This window comes from Somniosus microcephalus, chromosome 23 (genome assembly GCF_052327205.1).
Source record: "Somniosus microcephalus isolate GS21.2 chromosome 23, FLI_Smic_1.0, whole genome shotgun sequence".
Lineage (NCBI taxonomy): Eukaryota > Metazoa > Chordata > Chondrichthyes > Squaliformes > Somniosidae > Somniosus > Somniosus microcephalus.
In genome coordinates this window covers 34,918,944-34,940,663 of record NC_141009.1, presented here as the reverse complement: position 1 = coordinate 34,940,663, position 21,720 = coordinate 34,918,944, and the positions used below count along the sequence as shown (strand labels likewise).

The 21,720-nt window shown below is 43.0% G+C and overlaps 1 protein-coding gene across 4 annotated transcripts in view; it reads right to left on the bottom strand.

The window, feature by feature from the left end:
* whrna (whirlin a) overlaps positions 1–21,720 on the bottom strand; it is a 260,942-nt gene that overhangs the window by 36,329 nt on the left and 202,893 nt on the right. For all 4 annotated transcript variants that reach the window (XM_085965766.1, XM_085965768.1, XM_085965767.1 and 1 more), the window contains one exon: positions 17,467–17,673. In XM_085965766.1, coding sequence (XP_085821892.1) covers positions 17,467–17,673 — 207 coding nt within the window. The remainder of the gene's footprint in view (positions 1–17,466; positions 17,674–21,720) is intronic.

Here is a 21,720-nt window from a genome sequence, read left to right as displayed (position 1 = left end):
GTTGTTGGGACGTGAATGGATAAGGAAGATACGTTTAGACTGGCACTCCATTCAGGCACTGACGGTGACCAGTAAGGAAAAAAACAAGGATACCTGAACGATTAAAAGACATCTTGGCCAACGCCAAAGAAGTGTTTCAAGAGAAACTAGGAACCTTGAAAGGCATCACCGCCTCAATAAAAGTGGAAGATGCAGCAATTCCAAAATTTTTTAAGGCAAGACCGGTGCCATACGCAATACGTCCGGCAGCCGAGGCAGAGCTGGAGAATTTGGAAAAGGCAGGCGTATTATCCAAAATAGATTGGAGCGAATGGGCAACACCCATCGTTCCAGTCCTGAAAAAAGCATTGAAAAATAACTCTGAGGAACAGAGAAAAATTCGCATCTGTGGGGACTTTAAGGTGACTGTAAACCCGGTCCTTCACACGGTACAGTATCCTCTTCCGAGGATAGAAGATATTTTCGCCTCACTATCCGGAGGAAAACGTTTCACAAAAATTGACTTGGCACAGGCATATCTACAGATGGAGGTTGAGGAGACCTCTAAAAAGTATCTCACAATAAACACACACAAAGGCCTGTACCAGTACAATCGACTGGTTTTTGGAGTAGCATCAGCTCCAGCTATCTGGCAAAGAGCTATGGAGCAAGTCCTGCAAGGGATTCCGGGGACTCAATGCTACCTAGACGACATCCTTATAAAAGGAGAAAACGACAACGAGCACCTTGCCAATTTGGAGCAGGTGCTCACTAGGCTGAAAGAACAGGGCCTACGAGCAAATCGCCCCAAGTGCGAATTTTTCCAAAATCAGATATCATATTGTGGCCACATAATTAATAAGGAAGGGTTGCATAAGTCACCTGAAAAAATTGAAGCAGTTATAAAAGCCCCAGCACCTGAAAATGTTTCACAATTGAGGTCATTCCTGGGATTAATAAATTACTATCATAAATTTTTACCGAACTTATCAACTATTCTACACCCTCTTAATGATCTTCTACACACAGGAGTGATTTGGAAATGGAACGAAGACTGTAAACATGCCTTCCATAAATGTAAAGACTTAATCACATCCGAGAAAGTTTTGGCTCATTACAACCCATCACTACCAATCAGACTGGCGTGCGATGCATCCCCTTACGGCATAGGAGCGGTATTGTCCCATAGATTCCCTGATGGCTCGGAACGGCCGATAGCTTTTGCGTCACGCTCATTGAACTCAGCTGAGCGTAACTATTCCCAGATAGACAGGGAAGCACTCAGCCTGGTATGGGGAGTGAAGAAATTCAACCATTACCTACACGGACAAAAATTTACCTTGCTGACTGACCATCAACCCCTCATCTCCATATTCAACCCTAAGAAAGGTGTCCCCATTATGACGGCACAAAGACTACAGAGGTGGTCCCTTTTTCTAGGGGCACACCAATACAACATTGAATACAAAGGGTCAAAACAGCATGGGAATGCTGACGGTTTATCACGCCTGCCGTTGCCAACAATAGAAGAGGCACCTGCAGTAGACCCAGTAGAGATATTCCACTCTACCATAGTGGAATGTCTACCGGTGACAAATTCTGCCATTGAAAGGGAGACCAGAAATGACCCTACTCTCTCACGGGTCTACGATTTAACAATGAAGGGATGGCCAGCACATGGCGAACCACTGTTGCCAGCATTCTCGCAAAGAAGAGAACAGCTGTCAGTGTGCCGAGGAACCTTGATGCGTGGATCCAGAGTGGTGATTCCACCCAAACTCCAGGATAAAGTGCTAAAGGAGCTTCACGAGGGGCATCTGGGTGGAGTGAAAATGAAGAACCTAGCTAGGGCGTTTGTATGGTGGCCAGGTATCGATGGAGACATCGAAGACATGACCAAGAGCTGCCTAGGATGCCAGAAGGTCCAAAATGCTCCGCCACAGGCCCCTCTACATCCATGGGAGTGGCCCTCATCTCCCTGGCAAAGGGTGCACATCGACTTTGCTGGTCCATTTATGGACTCAATGTTCTTAATCGCAGTTGATGCACACTCCAAGTGGCCGGAGGTAATAAAGATGTCCTCCACCACCACGGAAAAAACCATCACAGTATTAAGGACCATATTTGCCAGGAATGGGCTGCCGGAACAGATATGTTCTGATAATGGACCGCAATTTGTGTCCGAAGAATTCAGAAAGTTCTTAAAGAACAATGGGGTAAAGCACTACACGTCCGCCCCATACCATCCCGCCACCAATGGATTGGCTGAAAGGTTTGTCCAGACCTTTAAGAAGGCCATAAAGGCCATGGGTAATGAAGACATAAAACTTCAGCACAAGGTGGATAACTTCTTATTTGCATATAGGAATGCAACACATATGGTTACAAACCAAACTCCCGCCATGATGTTCTACAATAGAAACCTAAGATGCCGGCTGGATTTGGTCAAGCCCAACATCCGAAGGGACGTGGAGAACCGGCAGTTTCAGGGCATGAATGAAAGGCCAACTAGGGCCTTCCAGATAGGCCAACCGGTTTTGGCCCGGGACTACCGTACCGAGAAATGGCAGCCTGGAACTATCTGCACACGACTAGGACCACTGATGTATACCGTGGACATCGGAGAAAGCATAATAAGGCGCCATGCTGACCAAATCATCAAGTCATCCGAAAAGGGACAACCTACACCACCACGCTATACATCTAATGATGAAGTAGAGATACCAATATCTACCTCCGATCCGGTGATACTGGAACCCGATGAACCCGACACTGGCCTTCAAGCCGAATCAGCCTTGCCAGAAGAACCTACTACACCACCAGAAACTACTACACCCCCGAGGCGTTATCCGGACCGAGTCAGGAAGCCTCCTGAGAGACTAACTTATAATTAATTAATACAGCAATGTATATTATTTTGCATATAACATGTAATTAATAATTACTTAAAATATGATGTCCTAGTTAGCTAGAAGGGGAGGAATTGTGGTGTATGTGCCTTTAAGAGCCCCAGGTGTGCGTAATGCCGGTAATTGCCACTTGGGCTATATAAGCCTGTGTATTGTGTATATCCTTTAGAACCCCCCCCCCCAGACTTGCTTAGTAAATACCTATGAACCAACTCCTGTCTTCAGTGTCTTTATCTACACACGGACACTACAAAGCCCAGCATTCCATTAGCCTGTTTGATTATTTTCTGTACCTATCCATGATATTTTAATGGTCTATGTACATGGACCACAAAGTCTCTTTGGACCTCCACTGTTTTTAGCTCTTCACCATTTAGAAAGTATCCTATTCTATCCTTTTTAGATCCAAAGTGGGAAGGATCTACAAGAAACGTAACCAGCCTAAATATAAACAAAACAGGAAAAGAGAGCATAGGAAAGAATAAAGTAAGGGAGGACATTGATGGTAAGGGAATAAATAAGAGTTATAGAACAGGAGTCTAAAAAGATGGTTAAACATAAAGTGAGAGGAAATCCTATTAAAAATGAGTTAAACTGCCTGTACAGCAATGCACACAGTGTCCGTAATTAAACAGGGGAGCTGGAGACAATCATGTGTTGCGAGGAACCAGACATATTGGGGTTATACTAAGACATGGCTACAGAAAAATCAGGACTGGAAATTAAAAATTGCAGCGTATAAGATATTTAGAAAAGATAGAGGGAAAAGGGGAGGTGGAGCAGCTGTACTTATTAGGGATAACAAAATGGCAGTAGAAAAAGGCGACACAGCTATCAGCAAGACAAAAATAGAATCCATATGGATAGAGATAAAAGATAATAAAGGATCAATCACACTAATAGGTGTAGTCTACAGAGCACCTAATAGTGGAAGGGAGGTGGAGGAAGAAATAGGCAGACAAATTAGGGAAATTAGTAAAAAAAATATAGAATAATAATCATGGGGGATTTCAACTACCCCGATATTAACTGGAAAGTAGAGGTAAAGGGGATAAGGGAATGGAGTTCCTACAATGTGTACAGGACTCCTTTCTAACCCAATATGTAAAAAGCCCAACAAGGGAGGATTTGCTATTGGATCTAGTTATGGGCAATGAGCCAGAGCAGATAAGAGAAGTAAAAGTAGGGGAACATCTAGGCAATAGTGACCATAATATAATACGCATTAAGATTATAATTGAGAAGGACATAAGTATGACGAAAAACAGGTTAATAGATTGGAGAAAAGCTGATTTTGAGGGGCTTAGAATAGAACTTGGGAAAATAAAATGGGCAATAATATTGGCAAACAATGATGTAGAACAGCAATGGGAAACATTTAAAATGATATTCAACAGAGTGCAGGAACAATATATTCTGCTAAAAGGGAAGAACAAACTAAACTCTAATGAGACTCCATAGATGAATAAAGCCATAAGGGAACAATTGAAGGTAAGGAAAGAGGCATACATTAAGTACACGAACAGCAGGGGAGTGCATGATAAGGGAGAATATGAAGAGATTAGGAGAGAAGTCAAAAAACAATTAGGAAGGCAAAGAGGAACTATGAAATTAAATTATCAAGGAACATAAAACAAAATATTAAAATATTTTACAGGCACATCAATAAAAAAAGGAAGGTTAGGATGGGAATAGGGCCATTAAGGGATAGACAGGATAATACCACAGGTAACAATAGAGAGATGGCAGAAGTATTAAATAATTATTTTGCTTCAGTATTTACCAGGGCGATCGAACAAGTGGTTATGACATTGGATGATGAGATAAGTGCATTTAAAATAAAAAGAGGGGATATATTAAATAAACTAATCAAAGAGGATAAAACCCCTGGTCCAGATGGATTGCATCCACGCATTTTAAAAGAATCTAGGGAAGAGATAGCAGAGGCATTACTACACATATTTAATAATTTGTTAGAAAAAGGTGTAGTGCCAGAAGACTGGCGGATAGCTAATATAATACCTAAGTGGGATAGAACATGTCCAGGGAATTATAGACCAGTCAGCTTAACATCGGTGGTAGGAAAAATAATGGAATCCCTACTAAAGGAGAAAATAGAAGAACATCTAGAAACCAAAAATATAATAAGGAATAGTCAGCATGGATTTCAAAAGGGAAAGTCTTGCTTGATCAAACTCATTGAATTTTTTGAAGAGGTAACAGAGAGAGTAGACAAGGGTAATGCATTAGATGTAATTTATCTAGATTTTCAAAAGGCCTTTGATAAGGTACCCCATAATAGACTGATGAACAAGGTCAGAGAATGTGGAGTCAGGGGACAAGTAGCGGAATGGATAGCTAGCTGGCTTCAAGACAGAAAGCAGAGAGTAGGGATAAAGGGCAGCTATTCATAGTGGCAGAAGGTGGGTAGTGGTGTTCCACAAGGATCAGTGCTGAGACCACTGCTGTTCACAATTTACATTAATGATTTAGACATTGGAATCAAAAACACAATTTCTAAATTCGCGGATGACACCAAATTAGGGGGGGGGGGATAGTCAATACTGAGGAGGGCTGCAACAAATTACAGGAGGACATTAATAAACTTGCAGAATGGGCATATAATTAGCAAATGAAGTTCAACACAGATAAATGTGAGGTATTACAATTTGGTAGGAAGAATAGGGAGGTCACTTATTACTTGGAGGGTGCGAGTCTAGGTGGGTGCGAGTCTAGGTGGGTTAAAGAAGCAAAGGGATCTCGGAGTACAAATACACAAATCACTAAAAGTTGTGACACAGGTTAGCATGGCCATAAAAAAAGTAAACCAAGCACTAGGGTTTATTTCTAGAGGGATAGAATTGAAAAGTAGGGAAGTTATGCTAAACCTGTATCGAACCTTGGTTAGACCACACAGAGTACTGCGTACAGTTCTGGTCACCATATTATAAAAAGGATATAGAGGCACTGGAGAGGGTGCAGAGAAGATTTACAAGGATGATACCAGAATTGCAAGGGTATACATATCAGGAAAGGATGAACAGGCTTGGTCTCTTTCCTCTTGAAAAAAGGCTAAGGGGTGACCTAATAGAGGTCTTTAAAATTATGAAAGATTTTGATAGAGTGGGTACAGAGAGAATGGTTCCATTTGTAGGGAAGAGCATAACAAGAGGCCATCAATATAAGATAGTCACCAAGAGTCCAAAGATGTGCGGGTTAGGTTGATTGGCTATGATAAATTGACCCTTAGTGTTAGGGGGGATTAAATACGTGGGGTTACGGGGATAGGGTGGGATATGTGTTGGTGTAGGGGTTACGGGGATCGGGTGGGATATGTGTTGGTGCAGGCTCGATGGGCCGAAATGGCCTCTATCTGCACTGTGGGGTTTCTGTGATTTCTGTGATTTCTGTGAAATCCAATAGGGAATTCAGAAAAAACTTATTTACCCAAAGAGTGGTGAGAATGTGGAACTTGCTACCACAGGGAGTGGTTAAAGCGAATAGTATAGATGCTTTTAAGGGGAGGCTAGACAAGCATATGAGGGAGAAGGGAATAGAGGGTTACGCTGATAGATTTAGATGAGGAAAGACGGGAGGAGGCTCGAGCGGAGCATAAACGCCGGCATGGACTGGTTGGGCTGAATGGCCTGTTTCTGTGCCGTATATCCTATGTAATCCTATGTAAAGTGGATGACCTCACATTTGCCTACATTGAAATCCATTTGCCACAGTTTTACCTGTTCACTTAAACTATTAATATCTCGTTGTAATTTTATGTTTCCATCTACGCTTCTTACAATGCCGCCCATCTTTGTGTCATCGGCAAACTTGGATATGTGGCACTCTATCCCATCAGCTAAGTCATTAATAAATACGGTGAATAATTGAGAGCCCAACACAGATCCCTGTGGGATGTCACTCGGCACATCCTGCCAATTAGAGTACCTGCCCATTATCCCTACTCTCTGTCTCCTGCCGCTCAGCCAATTTCTTAACCAAGTCAATATTTTGCCTTCAATTCTATGAGCTTCATCTTTAGTTAACAGTCTCTTATGAGGTGACTTTATTGAATGCCGACTGGAAGTCCATATAAAAAAACATCCATAGACAGCAGTCACTGCAATTTAAAAACAAATCACTGGCTATGTAGCACTGTGAGACATCCTGAGAATGTAAGAAGGTATTATTTAAATGCAAATTCATTTCTTTCTTATAACTCCTCAGGCAGTTAGCTGGCCTCAGCATTGATATCTTAATCATCGTTCACAGTCACACGAACATCCAACATTGTTTCTACACAAGCAATTTGACACATTTCTTAAAAAACATATCAAATGTTTTCATTAACATGATCACTGAAATGACAGTTCCACTTAAAATTAACTTACACAGTGCCTGTAACAGATACCAAGATGAGAAAAAATCAAGAGTAGTTATTTGTGTAATGTATGGTTCAGTGCCAGTGGATGTAGTCACACAGCTGATTCAAAGTAAGTGGCATTATGACATTATCTGCCCTACAATTATCACCGTTCAACAGAGAAAAGGGAAGCAAACCACGGGTTTCTTTCTTTTTCAGGAAAAACACTAAGCCATCCAAGATGTCTCCCATGTTAATTGCAGATGGTTACAGATCCAGGCCAGCCTCCTGTCCTCAGTTGAGAAAAAGGTCAACTTTGTCAAATTGGCCTTCAGTCAATGCCTTGCTGCTTCTGGTCCTATCAGAGGAAAAGAGAGCACCTACTTTTCACAAAAAGTGACGTTCTCACAAAAACGGCAATCTCTTCTTGCAAGTTTCTAATCGACAATGTCACCAAATCATTGCCCCAGGAGTCGGCTCTGAGCTGCTGAGGAGAAGGAGACGAGAGAGTCTCAATTGTCGATGGAGGAGAAGGTTATTAACAATCCATCTCCTGTGCTGTCAAATGGCATAAGTTTTTAAAAAGACTGACATAATCAGAGCATGACGAGCACTGCAAGTGCGGGAGACTTGTCAGGTCTCAAAAGTGCTGTGAAGGTGGCGACCTTAACTGGGAAACCAGGCAACGTACGGCAAGATTAAAATTTAATTTCTTTTTAGCTACAGTTATTCTTTTAAAATTGATTGGGGCAGGGTAGAGATTTTGCACAAATACTTGATTATTCCTTTACACCATTTGCTTTATAATTTCTGTGAATTTTATCAGGTCTATCTGGTCTTACTACTCATCCTCAAGTGACCACCCTCACCCTATGACTTCTCGCAACCTGTTTCTAGATTGGATGCTCACGGACAGAGATCTTTGCAGAATTGGGGTCAGTGAGCTGAGGTTTAATTTTTCATTTTCTTTTTACTTGACGTCGTATGTCAACTGGGACTAGCGGACTGTAAAAAATAATAAAACATGATTGGTGTATTGTCTTAAAGGGAGAATTAAAACATGCTGGGAGACACAATTTTAGAGACGTAACTTCAATGGTCTGGGATCGATGACCTGTGCCAGCAAACCCTTTGTGGCCATCTTTAAGGCTCAATACAGGACCTACACCTGCTCTTGGGTTGTGCACCAATAAATTGTGTTAGTGCCTCTTATATTTGCATTATTTAGCAGTACAGGCAACAAATCCGTAACAAAACCTAATCCTGCATTCGGTGATGGATTTTCCTTTATCAGTTTTCTCTGCTACGCTGAGGACAGTGGCTCATGCTCAAGCACAAGTTCACCAGCACCAGCAGCTCTTCGGCACCTTGTCCAACTGACTATTCTTCATTTGTGAGCCTAGACAGCAAGCGTTTGCGGGCTATTTGACAATTGGAAGTATCGGTCGTGCATACTCAAATCTGCAGAGACTATGGGGGCGATTTTGCCAGCCCTGGGGAGGCGGGTTTGGAGGCGGGACTACCGGGAAAATGGCAGAATCTGGGGGCGGGTGCCCAACCCGCTCCCCCAACCCGCCTCCGTGCCATCTTCCCAGGAGGCGGGTAGCTGACCCGCGCTGGGAGCCGCCTCCCCGAGGCGGGAAGGGGATTAGTGCCAATTAACTGCCTGTTAACAGGTAGTTAACAGGCAGTTCTTTTTGGCTAATCCCTATTTTGAGCCCTGAAATGTGGGCTTCCCGATGGTTCCGAACCTCGCCAGGGTCAGCGAGGCGAGCCGTGGGTCTGCGGGGGTCGGAGAGGCCAAGATGTCCGATGTGCTGTGCAGGTGAGTGATGGGTGCATGTGTGGAGAGCAAAGTGTGTGAGGTGTGTGTAAAGTGTTTTAATAAGTTTTACTTACCTTTACCTTTACAGGCTTCATCCCTTCAGGTCTCGGGAGTCCCTCAGCTCACTGGCACAGAAAGCAGAATGGCCGCTGAACTGTCAAAAGTTGGGCGAGCTTAACAAGGTCAATCAAGGGAAAATAGCGTGGGTTGGCCGAATGTCAATGGAGGCGGGACTAAAACCCGACAAGTGGGAGTCCCGCCTCCAAAAGCTCCCCATTGAGAAAATCCAGCCCTATTTGTCCTCGCTGTCGGCACACGGGCACCACAGGAATCACTGAACGACGATCAGAAATGGAAACCATGTTTGAAATCTTTACTCCCTAGCACCAGGGTTGTTGAAGCCAGTTACAAATCTACTACCATCCTGGGTGAGGTCAGCTAACAATACATACTGGGGATTGAACCCGAATGCTGTTCTGGTCTGTATGCTCAGTGGCAGACAGGACTGTACATTCACTCACTAAGCCACTGGAACAACTGTTGCATTTTTAATTGCATGCTGGGAGTGAGCACTGCAAGGCCAGACGTTCATGAAATTGTTAGAATACTGATAAAGAAAGAAAGACTTGCATTTATATAGCGCCTTTCACGACCTTAGGCATCTCAGAGTGCTTTACAACCAAAGAAATACTTTTGAAGTGCAGCCACTGTTGCAATGTAGGAAACGCAGCAGCCAATTTGCGCATGACCAGATAACCTGTTTTAGTGACATTGATTGAGGGATAAATATTGGCCAGGACACGCCCCTGCTCTTCTTCGAAATAGTGCCACGGGATCTTTTACATCTACCTGAGGCCTCGGTTTAATGTCTCACCCGAAAGACGACAGCTCCGGCAGTGCAGCACTCCCTCAGCACTGCACTCGAGTGTTAGCCCAGATTTTTGTGCTCGACTCCCTGGAGTGGGACTTGAACCCACAACCTTCTGACTCAGAGGCGAGAGTGCTACCAGCTGAGCCACAGCTGACAATATTTTCTTCAAAAAAGTTTCAATGCAAAATGAAACATATATTGTTAGATGCAGCCCAACATAATTACATATCATCATCATCGATCGACAATCATCAGAGATTGTCCTCCACATCTCTTTATTCCCTTGCGTTGTGTTAAGGACTATCCACTGTCACACTTTCATTAACTTGTTGTGTACTGCAGCTACGTCACGGCTGGCAGGTTTGTGGATGACGTTGGCTAATTCAAGGATTAGCTCATCTGCCTTTCGATGGCATCTCCTCCATCAAGGTTCCCACGCCCCTCGTCCTGCAGCTGTTAGCACTTTCAGGAGGTGGGCAGGTTACTTACCCGCTGCCCGGCACTCAGCTTTGACCAGTCACAGGTGGTACCGTCTACTGCCAGATTTTAACACCTGCCCTCACATACAGATCAATACACAGCCTTGCAGGAACATGGGAACATGAGTAGGCCATTCACCCCCTCGAGCCTGTTCTGCCATTCAGTTACATCATGGCCGATCTGTATCCCAACTCCATCTATCCGCCTTGTATTAAATGTTTAAAAAGCATAGAGGGAAAGATGGAGTGATCTAAGGTTGCCTTGACTGTTTATAATTGACAAAAGCCCATTGATCAATTCAACTGATCAAATCCTTAGATTGTGGCTATCTTGCTGCCCCTCAGCCCAGTTTCATACATTCAGTGCACATTCATTTAATTGATTAAGTTGTAAATTTTGTGACTGGGCCAATACCCCATTATTCAGGGATCATTTAATTAATTAATTAATTCACGGTTGACCTTCTTGCAACTTATTTAATTCATTAATTCTTGCCTGGCTGGCTCCTCCTGAAGCCTGATTGAACAAATGGATTCACTTATTTATTTAATTTTTAGTTGATGTGTTCCTCCCAAAGCCCGAGTGAATTTATTTAGGCCACATTTATCGATTACATTGTTGCCAGAGCCTTTATGGCTGAAGCCCAATTGCATGTAGGTGGACCCTGAAAGCTGATCCGATCTGTTGAGACCACGTTCGTCCTAAAATTAAACACTCCATTATAAAATTACCAAATTCCTCAGTTTAGAATCTGGAACAAATTATCTTGCTCATAATTGCAGCAGAGCTTAGTGTCAGAAGAGCTGACTGTTGACGTGGCTAGGAGACACAATTTTAGAGATGCAACTTTGATGCTCTGAGATCGCTTACCCATGCCCGCAAACCTTTTGGGGCCACCTTTAAGGCTCAGTACAGGACTTACGCCTGCTATTAAGAGGTGTAGATCTTTCTGGGGCTAGAAGATGGTACATTGGCTGGAATTCCAGGGGTATTCTAAGAACATCCACCGAGGTACCCCCAAAGACTCTGCCAGACTGAAGGGGGGGGGTGGGTAAGAGACCACCTGACCAGCCCCCCCCTCCCACCAACCGCCCCAGCCAGAATTTGGGATGGAAGCTCATGGATGTTGGCTCCATCCCAAATTCCTGCCGCCCCCATGGGCGAACTGCCTATGTCGTGCTTTCTCCCATCCAAGGAATTTCAGGCCAGTTGTTGACCTGCTACTTCAGACTTTACAATAATATTCTGAGCTCGGCAATGTTTTTTTAATTTATGATTAATGATCTGTTTCAATGCCAGATTCATGGGTGATTAGTGCAACCAAATTAAACTGTGGTTTTCAGCACTGATTAATGTGTAATTCGGCAGCTGCTCTGCGAATTCCCTGTGTTGGAGACCCATTACTGTTGTGTGTTTTTGTTTTAATTTCCGAACTGGTTCCATTAAATTGATGACTGCTCACAAATGGGGGCAAAATCCCTGCTTGACAAATTTATGGATAAAGTAGATTTCTGTAAAAGGTGATGGCACCTGGGGCAAAAGTGCAACCAGAGTACTTGGTGGCGGTTAACATTCCTGTGACAATTCCAACCACTTCAGCCACGGATTAAGAAACGTTAGTAAAAAGACCGAAAGAAAAGATTGAGAAGCTGTTTTATGCTCATTATGCTCCTGTTGAAGGCAACTAAGGAAAACACATGCAAAATTATACAGCAATGGAGGCTCTTCATAAAATGAGTGTTTACATTCAGGTCAATCATAGAATGATACAGCACAGAAAGCCATCCGGCCCATTGTGCCTCTGCCTACTCTTTGAAAGAGCTCTCCAATTAGTCCCACTCCCTGCTCCTTCCCCATAGCCCTGTAAATTTTCCTTTTCAAGTATTTATCCAATTCCCTTTTGAAAGTTATTATTGAATCTGCTTCCACCACCCTTTCAAGCAGCGCATTCCAGATCATAACAACTCGCTGTGGTAAAAAAAAAATCTCCCCATCTCCCCCTGGTACTTTTACCAATGATCTTAAATCTGTGTTTCTGGTTATTGACCTTCCTGCCAGTGGAAACGTTTTTCACTAGAATGGTACCAGGGATGAAGGACTTCAGTTATGTGGAGAGACGAGAGAATCTGGGATTGCTCTCTTTAGAGTAGAGAAGCTTAAGGGGAGATTTAAAAGAGGTGTTAAAAATGATGAAGTGTTTTCATAGAGTAATTAAGGAGTAACTGTATGTGCCGCATGATTCTGATTCTATGAATGGGCAAATCTCAAAGCCATAGCTGAAATCTTCAAAGTCAGGCGCCTAAAAAATTAACATAACTTAATCAACCTTTGGAATTTTCATTACATTTAAATTTAAAATTTAGCCAAATTTTATATGAAACTATACACACAAAAAGTTATTTGTGCCAAACGCTGGTGGAAATGCATCTTCCTTAAAAGAGAAGGGAAGTCCAGGGGATTATTTTCTGTTCAAAGTATTCACACAATCTAGGTGGACACTCCAGTGCACTACTGAAAGAGTGCTACAATGTTGGAAGCGCTAGCTTTCAAACACGATGTTGTACTAAGGCTCTGTCTGCCTTTACCAATGATTAAGGTGGATGTTAATGATCCTATTTGAGGAAGATCAGGGATTTCTTCCAGTGTCCTGGCCATTCCCCTCCCTCAATCACATCACCAGGGACAAGTGATCCAAGCTCCAGCACATTATAAATGTGCAACGACAAATGTTTTAACACAAAATATTGTGCTTCTATATATGTCAATCAGAGGTGTTAAATTCATGAGAACTTAAAAATAAGGACAGCAATAGAACTTATGAAGTGAGATTTAGAATCATAAGGAGTCATTTTCATCTTCACCAATCAAAAGAAATGACAATGGGCAGGTTCTATAATTGGTGCATGATCCACTCTGTATGACTTGTATTTGATTAAACAAAAAAATACTTCCCATCCTAAACAACATAGAATATAAGAACGGTTGATTGTGGGGATACTGCACAGTATACTCAATAGGAAACTGTGCAACATGGTTTCATTGCACAACTGAGTACTACTCTCAGTTAAAAAGATAACTAAAAGTTCTGGTAACTACAAGGATAATTTTCTGAGCAGTGCATATTTTAAAATGGCAGGCATGCTTCCAAGGTGTGCTGGCGATAGGCAGTAGGTGACGCTTCCCATTGCAAGTCCATAACTCCCCTTGCGCCTCCTCCCGCCATATATAGAAAAGGTGCAAATATCTGGTATCCTTTTCAAGCAACGTTCCTTGGCACATGAACTCTTCCAGTCACAAAATGCTTTGAAGTCTGATCTCCACATCATGAGGAACATTTACTGCAGATGAGGGAAAGTGAACAGCACCGGACTTCAAGTAGGAAAACAGCAAACGTGAATTTCTCTAAGTTTTAGGAAGTTTGGAAAATAATTGTAATTTGCAAATGCGCCACAATATTCTGAAGTTACCATCACTGAATATATCACACAGATGGAGGTTTAATATTGAATATTGCACTTTTATTTTGTGCGAAAACAAATTATGTAACTTATTAAAATTCAAAAACAGATGTAGCACATCAGAACAGTTTCATCAGGCTGCTATGCAGAAATGGCTCCAGTGTCAAAAATTAATGGGCAGGAAATTCAGTGCACCCTTTCAAGGGTGTGTAAATATGATGGACTTCCACTTGTTGCTTGTGTGGTTCAAAGAACTGTAATAATGGGTCTGAATTTGACATAGTAATGGCGCATCTACAGCATCGCCATCATTATGGTGCAGAGATTCCAGGAAATTATGGCGTGAGTGACTTATGCCATTACGTACTGCCACACTGTAATTTGCTGGTACTTTTGCTCCATAGAGCCAAATATTTCGTCACTGGAGTATCAGGGAGCCCAACAGTCTAACATTTTGGTGTTCGTGGCCAATACAGGGCTCTGGTGAGACCACACCTGGAGTACTGTGCACAGTTTTGGTCTCCTTATCTGAGAAAGGACATACATGCCTAAGAGGCGGTGCAACGAAGGTTCACTAGATTGATCCCTGGGATGAGAGGGTTGTCCTATGAGGAGAGATTGAGTAGATTGGGCCTATACTCTCTGGCATTTAGAAGAATGAGAGGTGATCTCTTTGAAACATATAAGATTCTGAGGGGGATTGACAGTGTAGATGCGGAGAGGTTGTTTCCCCTGGCTGGAGAGTCTAGAATTAGGATTCATAGTCTTAAGATAAGGGGTCGGCCATTTAAGAGTGAGGTGAGGAGGAATTTCTTCACTCAAAGAGTTGTGAATCTTTGGAATTCTCTACCTGAAAGGACTGTGGATACTGAGTTGCTGAGTATATTCAAGGCTGAGATAGATAGATTTTTGGGGCTGGATTTTCATTCAGAAGTCGGGTTGGAGGCGGGACTACAACTTTCGGGGTTGTAGTCCCGCCTCCATCGAGATGCGGCCAATCCACGCGATTTTAACTTGATTGACCTTGTTGAGCCCGCCCAGCGGGCTCAGCAGGCCAATTAAGGGCCACCCAGCAACAGGTGACGTCACAGACTGAAATTTCATCTGTCAAGACGTTTTGACAGATGAAATATCAATGTTTCACAGCTGTTTGAAGCTGTCAAACACTGACAGTCTTACTTCTAACATGAGTCCTTCTCCACAGACTCAGTTAGAAATCTCTCCTGCACAGAAAGCTGCAGGCTGTCACTTTTGACAGATCGCAACCATTCTGCTTTCTGCGCCAGTGAGATGAGGGACTCCCCAAACCTAAAGGAAGGAAGCCTGAAAAGGTAAGAAAATGTATGTAAAACTTATTTACTCACTTTAGACACACTAAACACACTTACCTTTGCACTCATGCACACATCACTCACCTGAACACTGACATCTCGGCCCCTCCAAGCCCTTCAACCCGACGGCACGACTCCTCCAACTTGGCGTGGTTTGGAGCCGTCAGGAATCCCACAGTTCAAGCTTAAAAATAGGGATTAGGCTAAAAACTACCTGTTAACAAGCAGTTAATTGGCACTAATCCCTTCCCGCCTCGGGTAGGTGGGTCCCAGTGCGGGGCTCCTTTGAAATTGGCATGGAGGCGGGTTGGGGGCGGGATGGGGTCGGGACCCCCGATTTCGGTAATTTAACCTCTTGCACGCCTCCAAGGCACACTGAAAATCGAGCCCTTAGCTAGGGGAATCAAGATATATGGGGATCAGGCGGGAAAGTGGAGTTGAGATAGAAGATCAGCCATGATCTTATTTAATGGCGGAGCAGGCTCAAAGGGCCGTATGGCCTACTCCTGATCCTAACTCTTATGTTCTTAGGTTCTTATATCACCATTGCGGCTAATTCTGGGCCATTATTTTTTGTTAAGAAGTCGTACTGTTGAGTTCGGATGCATTTTATTTTTTACAAAGCACTGAAATATTCCTGGTCAGAATAAAGAAAAACACAAAACGACAAAAGAAACATGCAGAATCCACACAGCACACTGGAATAAACAACAAGAGAAACCCATTAAAAACAAGCATGTGCTACTTATCAACGGCAAACAGGGTCCGCTGCACACAAAAGCAGCTCCAAAGCACTAAGCATAATGAGTCCCCCTTTATTATGGAAACCACATCACTTGAGATCACACGCAGGGAAAGCTGTACCTCCATAAGGTCTATTAACCATAATAAGCGTTCCTGTAATAATCAGATTTCAATGGAAGCAGAAAACAAACAAAAAACCATATTAGCTTGAAGACACCACAGACAACCAATGATAGGGTCATCCTGCAAAGAGCACTGTACTGCTGCAAGACAATGCAGTTAAAAACAATCTAGGGCAACTGAATAACACAGAAAGTAAAGCAGCAGATAAGAGATGTTCCAATTGGGGGAAATTGTCACGAATATATGCGCCGCACAAATGAACAGGAGCTGAAAACTGTATTGTACCAGGGAAAGCAAATCTGCATTTTTCACAAATGGCCCATCTGCTGTTACATTTTCTTTCGTGCTAAAATATAACATTAAAGCACTATGCGCCTATGAGACATCAATCTTTCTAGACATATAAATAAAAATGAATACGGAATACCAAATTCGTTAGTCATTTTCTCGACTTTTCCAGGTACGCCTCCTCTGCCAGGACACACACCAACTGCACTGATGCGCATTATGGCTTCCAGCCAACTCCTGGCTGATGGAACAGTTGTTCCGATGCTACACTGGAAAAGTGTTCAAGTTGAAATTATTTTAATGTAAAGCTGAAGTAATGGCCACTGCGACTAGTTTGATCAGACTTTCTGGCGCAATGCAAATAAAAATTGTGAGAGGTGTAAAATGGGCCGCCGATCTGCTATCACCCATTTTACACTATCACACAAAGATCTAACCCAATAAAAGGTGTTTCAAAATGAATACGTAATTTACTGTGGCGCAATGTCTTCATGGTAAACAGGTTTATAAAATTAAGACTCTGGTGCAAATATCTTTGCTAATAGATGTGGTGAGAATTGATTTGAAAGAGTATAAATGAGCTAAAATGTGGATAAGCTAAGAATATAAATGAGCTAAGTCTAAGAATAAACTGAGGATGATGATGAGATAACAATACTGTAAGGATGAGTTAAGAGCAGGGAAGAATTAAAGATTGCAACAAGCTATGGGTAGGGATAGGGTATAGTTAAGGCTGAGTTCAGGTCTTCAAACCTAAAGCCTGATCCAAACCCCTGGCACTGCTTTGCTAAAGACAATCTGAGGGAAATATGGCTGATTTCCTAGTACTTTTGTAGCATAAGATTTGGTTTCTAAACAATATCAGCCATCTTGCAAGAATCGCAAACTATCTAGTTAAGGTTATGTTGCGCTCTGGATTGATTGGTTAAGTGCAAATTGGTTCAACATGTGGATTTGATACTATGCTCAACCCTAATGCATACCATTACAGTGAGTCTTTACATCAGAAATTGCAAGTATTTCAGCAGGCTGTTTTTGAAGAATTGCATAACAGACATAGCATTAAGCAGTGCATTCTTACTTACTCTGGGCACTTACCCTGGCTGAACTGAGAGTTGTAGATGTGAAGTAACTAACAGAGGATGAGGCTGTGTCTCCGTAGGACATGACCGAGTAGGAATCAGTGCCTGTGCTAGAATTCTGGCGAGCTTTCATCGATTCAATCTCACGTTTCAGTACCATGTTATCAAATCTATCCAGATCTTGGGGTGTGATTACACCTCGGACCTCCGAGAGCAAGGAGAACTAACAAACAATAAAGAACATACCACAGGTTTACAACATTAAATGTGCAGTAAGTGTACTCACAAGGTGGAAGCTGCAACTCTCTAATTCACACAAATATTCTTGCCTATATCACAACATTATTCTTTGTTGAAAATCTATTTTATCCTCTTTGTATACTCCTAGGCAATGCAAAATGAGACACTGGCTGAGGAGATCATCAACATCTTCATAGCCTCACCAATGCTATTTTCAAACTATGATTTATATTCCCACCCCTTTTTCCTCTTTGTTCTTAAGCAGTTCTCAGGGCAACAGGTCGGGCGGGCAGCCTGGTCCCAAGCCTTGACCATTGCTTCTGACAGCTTGATCAATACCGAGAACTTGGCGTGAGGGGCAGGGGAAGTCATGGGCACAAATCTTCAAAACAGTGTGTCAGAGCATTAGTAATTCAGTGCTATTCTGATTTTCTACCACAATCTCAAGAGATAGGACTTCAGATTTGCTAAAAACTATCTTGATCTCATTTCTTGCTTAGCTATGTGCAACTTGTATTCCAACATGAGGATAATTTTTCCAGATGCCCTCTCCTGGCTTTGGAACTTTGCCCACCAGGAGTGCATATTGAGGATTTGGGTATAACAATAGACAATGCTGGAAAACATTCAGCAGGTCGGGCAGTATCTGTGGAGAGAGAAACAGAATTAACGTTTCAGGCCAATGACCCTTCGTCAGAACCTGATAACTTCTGATGAAAAGTCATTGACCTGAAACGTTAACTCTGTTTCTTTCTCCACAGATGTTGCCTGGCCTGCTGAGTGTTTCCAGCATTTTCTGTTTGCCAGCATCCGCAGTATTTTGCTTTTGAGAATTTGGGTACTTGATCCCAACGATCTTCCTACTGTTAATTTTAATGGACAGAAAATTGTGAGGGGGTAGGCACATAAATTCCTAATATGTACTCCTGGTGGGGAAAAGTTCTGCAGTGGGAGCTGCATTTGAGAAGTGTTTTCTGTAGTGTATCCACACATAAGGGACCAAGGCTGCACTGCTGGTCTGGTACATCAGTAGATGTGAGTGCAAATTGGAGGTGGGCTATAACTCCATTCTCTAAACAATACTTGCAGTGCAGCCTATTTAATTATTCACGTCTAGTCTATTCAACAACAACAAGTATTTATATAGCACCTATAATGTAGTAAAACATCCCAAGGTTCTTCACAAGAATGTTATAAGACAAAAATTTGACACCGAGCCACATAAGGAGAAATATGGGCAGATGACCAAAAGCTTGGTCAAAGAGGTAGGTTTTAAGGAGTGCCTTAAAAGGAGGAAAGAGATGTAGAGAGGCAGAGACGTTTAGGGAGGGAATTCCAGAGCTTAGGGCCTCGGCTGCTGAAGCCATGGCCACCAATGATTGAGCGATTATAATCAGGGATGTTCAAGAGGGCAGAATTAGAGGAGCGCAGATATCTCGGGGGTGGGGGTGTTGTGGGGCTGGAGGAGATTACAGAGATAGGAAGGGGCGAGGCCATGGAGGGATTTGAAAACAAGGATAAGAATTTTGAAATTGAGGCTTTGCTTAACGGGGAGCCTGTAAAGTCTGTGTGTTATATTGCGAATTACTACACAGACCACAGGAGTAAACTTTAACAGGACTTTACTATTCGAAGGTCAGGGCGGAACTGCCCAATAAATCATTACACAGCACTTATAGACCGGTGTGGTCACCGCCGGTATTACAGTATACAGCAGCCAAGATAAAGTAGTGCAACCCCTAAAATAGTTCTCTTAAAGGTGGACGGTTACATACAATAGTTCTCTTAAAGGTAGAACGGTTACATACACTACAATCCTCCCTTTTTAGCTTACAATATACCTATTCCCCATTAAACATAACATCATAACATATATTCAACTTCATGTAAAAACAGTTCACAGATGTAGTCTCTGCGGGAAACAGTTCACAGATTCAGTCTCTGCGGAGGCGCCTCCTGCGCTTCCTGACTCGGTCGGGATAACGCCTCGGTGGTGTAGTAGTTCTCGGTGGTGTAGTAGGTTCACGTTGCTGGGGTGACTCATCCAATAGTCCTTCACTGGACTTAACAGCTTGAACTTCCGTAACTTCAGAACCAGCCTTGCTGACTTCTAAAGGCTCGAGTACCTTGGGAAGTTTTCCTACTTCCAAACTGATTTGACTCAGTTCGGAGGGACCACGTGCGTGACCTGGTAGAGGTGATAATGGTTCAGATGGGTCATCATCTTCTGCTTCGTCTTTTCCTTTTCTGCTTCTTGGAGACTCTCTGGGCTCCACTCCCAGCTGCATGCACAGTTCCTCCTCCTCTTCCTCCTGTTGCCGTATCAGCGCCACCATCTCCCGGTGTTTCTTAGACTTTTCGTGATTCTTCATGGTTTTTTTTACTTTGGAAGACATCCCCACAAGCTGGGCAGAACAGGTCGTGGTAATATTTGGTGTCGCCCAGGTAGTGGTAATAATCGGTGTCGTCCTGAGCTAGGCCAGCGAGAGGGTCCTCTATTTCCTCCATGCCCAGCTGGACGTTAGCCAGCTTTTGTTCCAAATCCAGACATCTCTCCTGAAGAGACTTCTTCATGCGTTCAGCTTCATCCAGCTTTTTCTGGGCTTCCTGCAAGTCTTTTACCAATGACATCATTTGTGATTTCAATACTTCAACTTCATTCGGAGATTGATTGATCGGACTATTCAATCCCTCTACTGGAGCAGCTGTTTCAGCATTCTGTTGTTCTACATTGCCATGAGTCAGCGTACTCTTGGCATCCAAGGGCTGCTCTGTTGCAATCTTCTCAGTCTGTGTTGCAACCTCAGCTATTTCAATAACTTTTGAGAGCTCCGAACCCCTTCCCTTTGAAGATTGAAGCTCGTGTTCAAGTTTTTCCCATTTCAGAGTCTTGTCCCTCAGCATATGAAGGAGTTGGCTGACCGTTAACTCTTCTGACATCAGATGTTTCCCAGTATCGTCATCATGTGTTTTTGACGTATAGGCTGCAGGGCTGTTTGTAACCTTGCACTGGGGCTCCTTTGCTGCTTTTAATTCGCCATCATCCGCAGCCTCCACCATTCGAATTTCAACAAATGAATCGTCCGGTGATGCTGCACCCAACTTCAGTAGGAGCTCAGAATTCATGGCAACCAAATCAGCCTTTTCTGCCTGCAACCTGCTAACAAGCGCCTTCAGTTGCTGAACATCTTGCTCCAGCAGATTAGAGCACGCACCTTCAGAAACCGAATCAGCTTTGATTCGTTTGGCCTCCTCGCGCAGACGGTTTGTGTGCTCCTGCTCCATTTTCTCCATCAGCTGCTTCTGTTGTCTTTCCAGATTCTCCCACTCTGTGTCAAAGAACTTTTTCGTTGCATTCATCTCTTGCTCAAGACGGCGAATCATTTGTTCTAATTGCTGTTGTAGTTTGAAATGGAGTTGAGTTCGAGCCCGGTGTTCCTCAGAAATGTGCATGTCTGAAGACTGGACAGACTCAGAATTCTCTGTCAACCTATGTTGTTGTTGTTCGGTGGAAATCTGTTCTGATACTTTGCTCTCTTCTGAAGCATTTATGCACTCCTTCGTTTTTCCATCATTAGTCTGCAAGTCCATTTTAGACTTGTCTTTTGCACATGGGCTGGTCTTACCATCATCAGTTCCAGAGTCTGAGCTGATTGTCTTCACCGAGTTCTCACTCTCTGCTTTGTCCCTGTCACTGTTGCATATGCCCTCATCCAGTATTCTGGACAATCGTGCAGGTTTGACATTTTTCTTTCCGGAATCTACCGTTATTGCTTTTAGTGAGTGCCAGTCCATATTTATTTTCCTGATCCACTCCCGTCCCAGAAGTGGTGGACCTCCCTCAGGTAGTACATATAATTCCATTCCTTGGTGTTCTTTGCTCTTGTGTATCACCTTGACTTTTATCTTTCCGATGGGGTATACTTTTTGCCCCGTGTATGTCTGCAATACTATCTTCGTGTCCCGTAGGGGAATATGTTTGAATAACTTTTTGTAATCTTGTTTATTCATGACCGTCAACGCCGCTCCG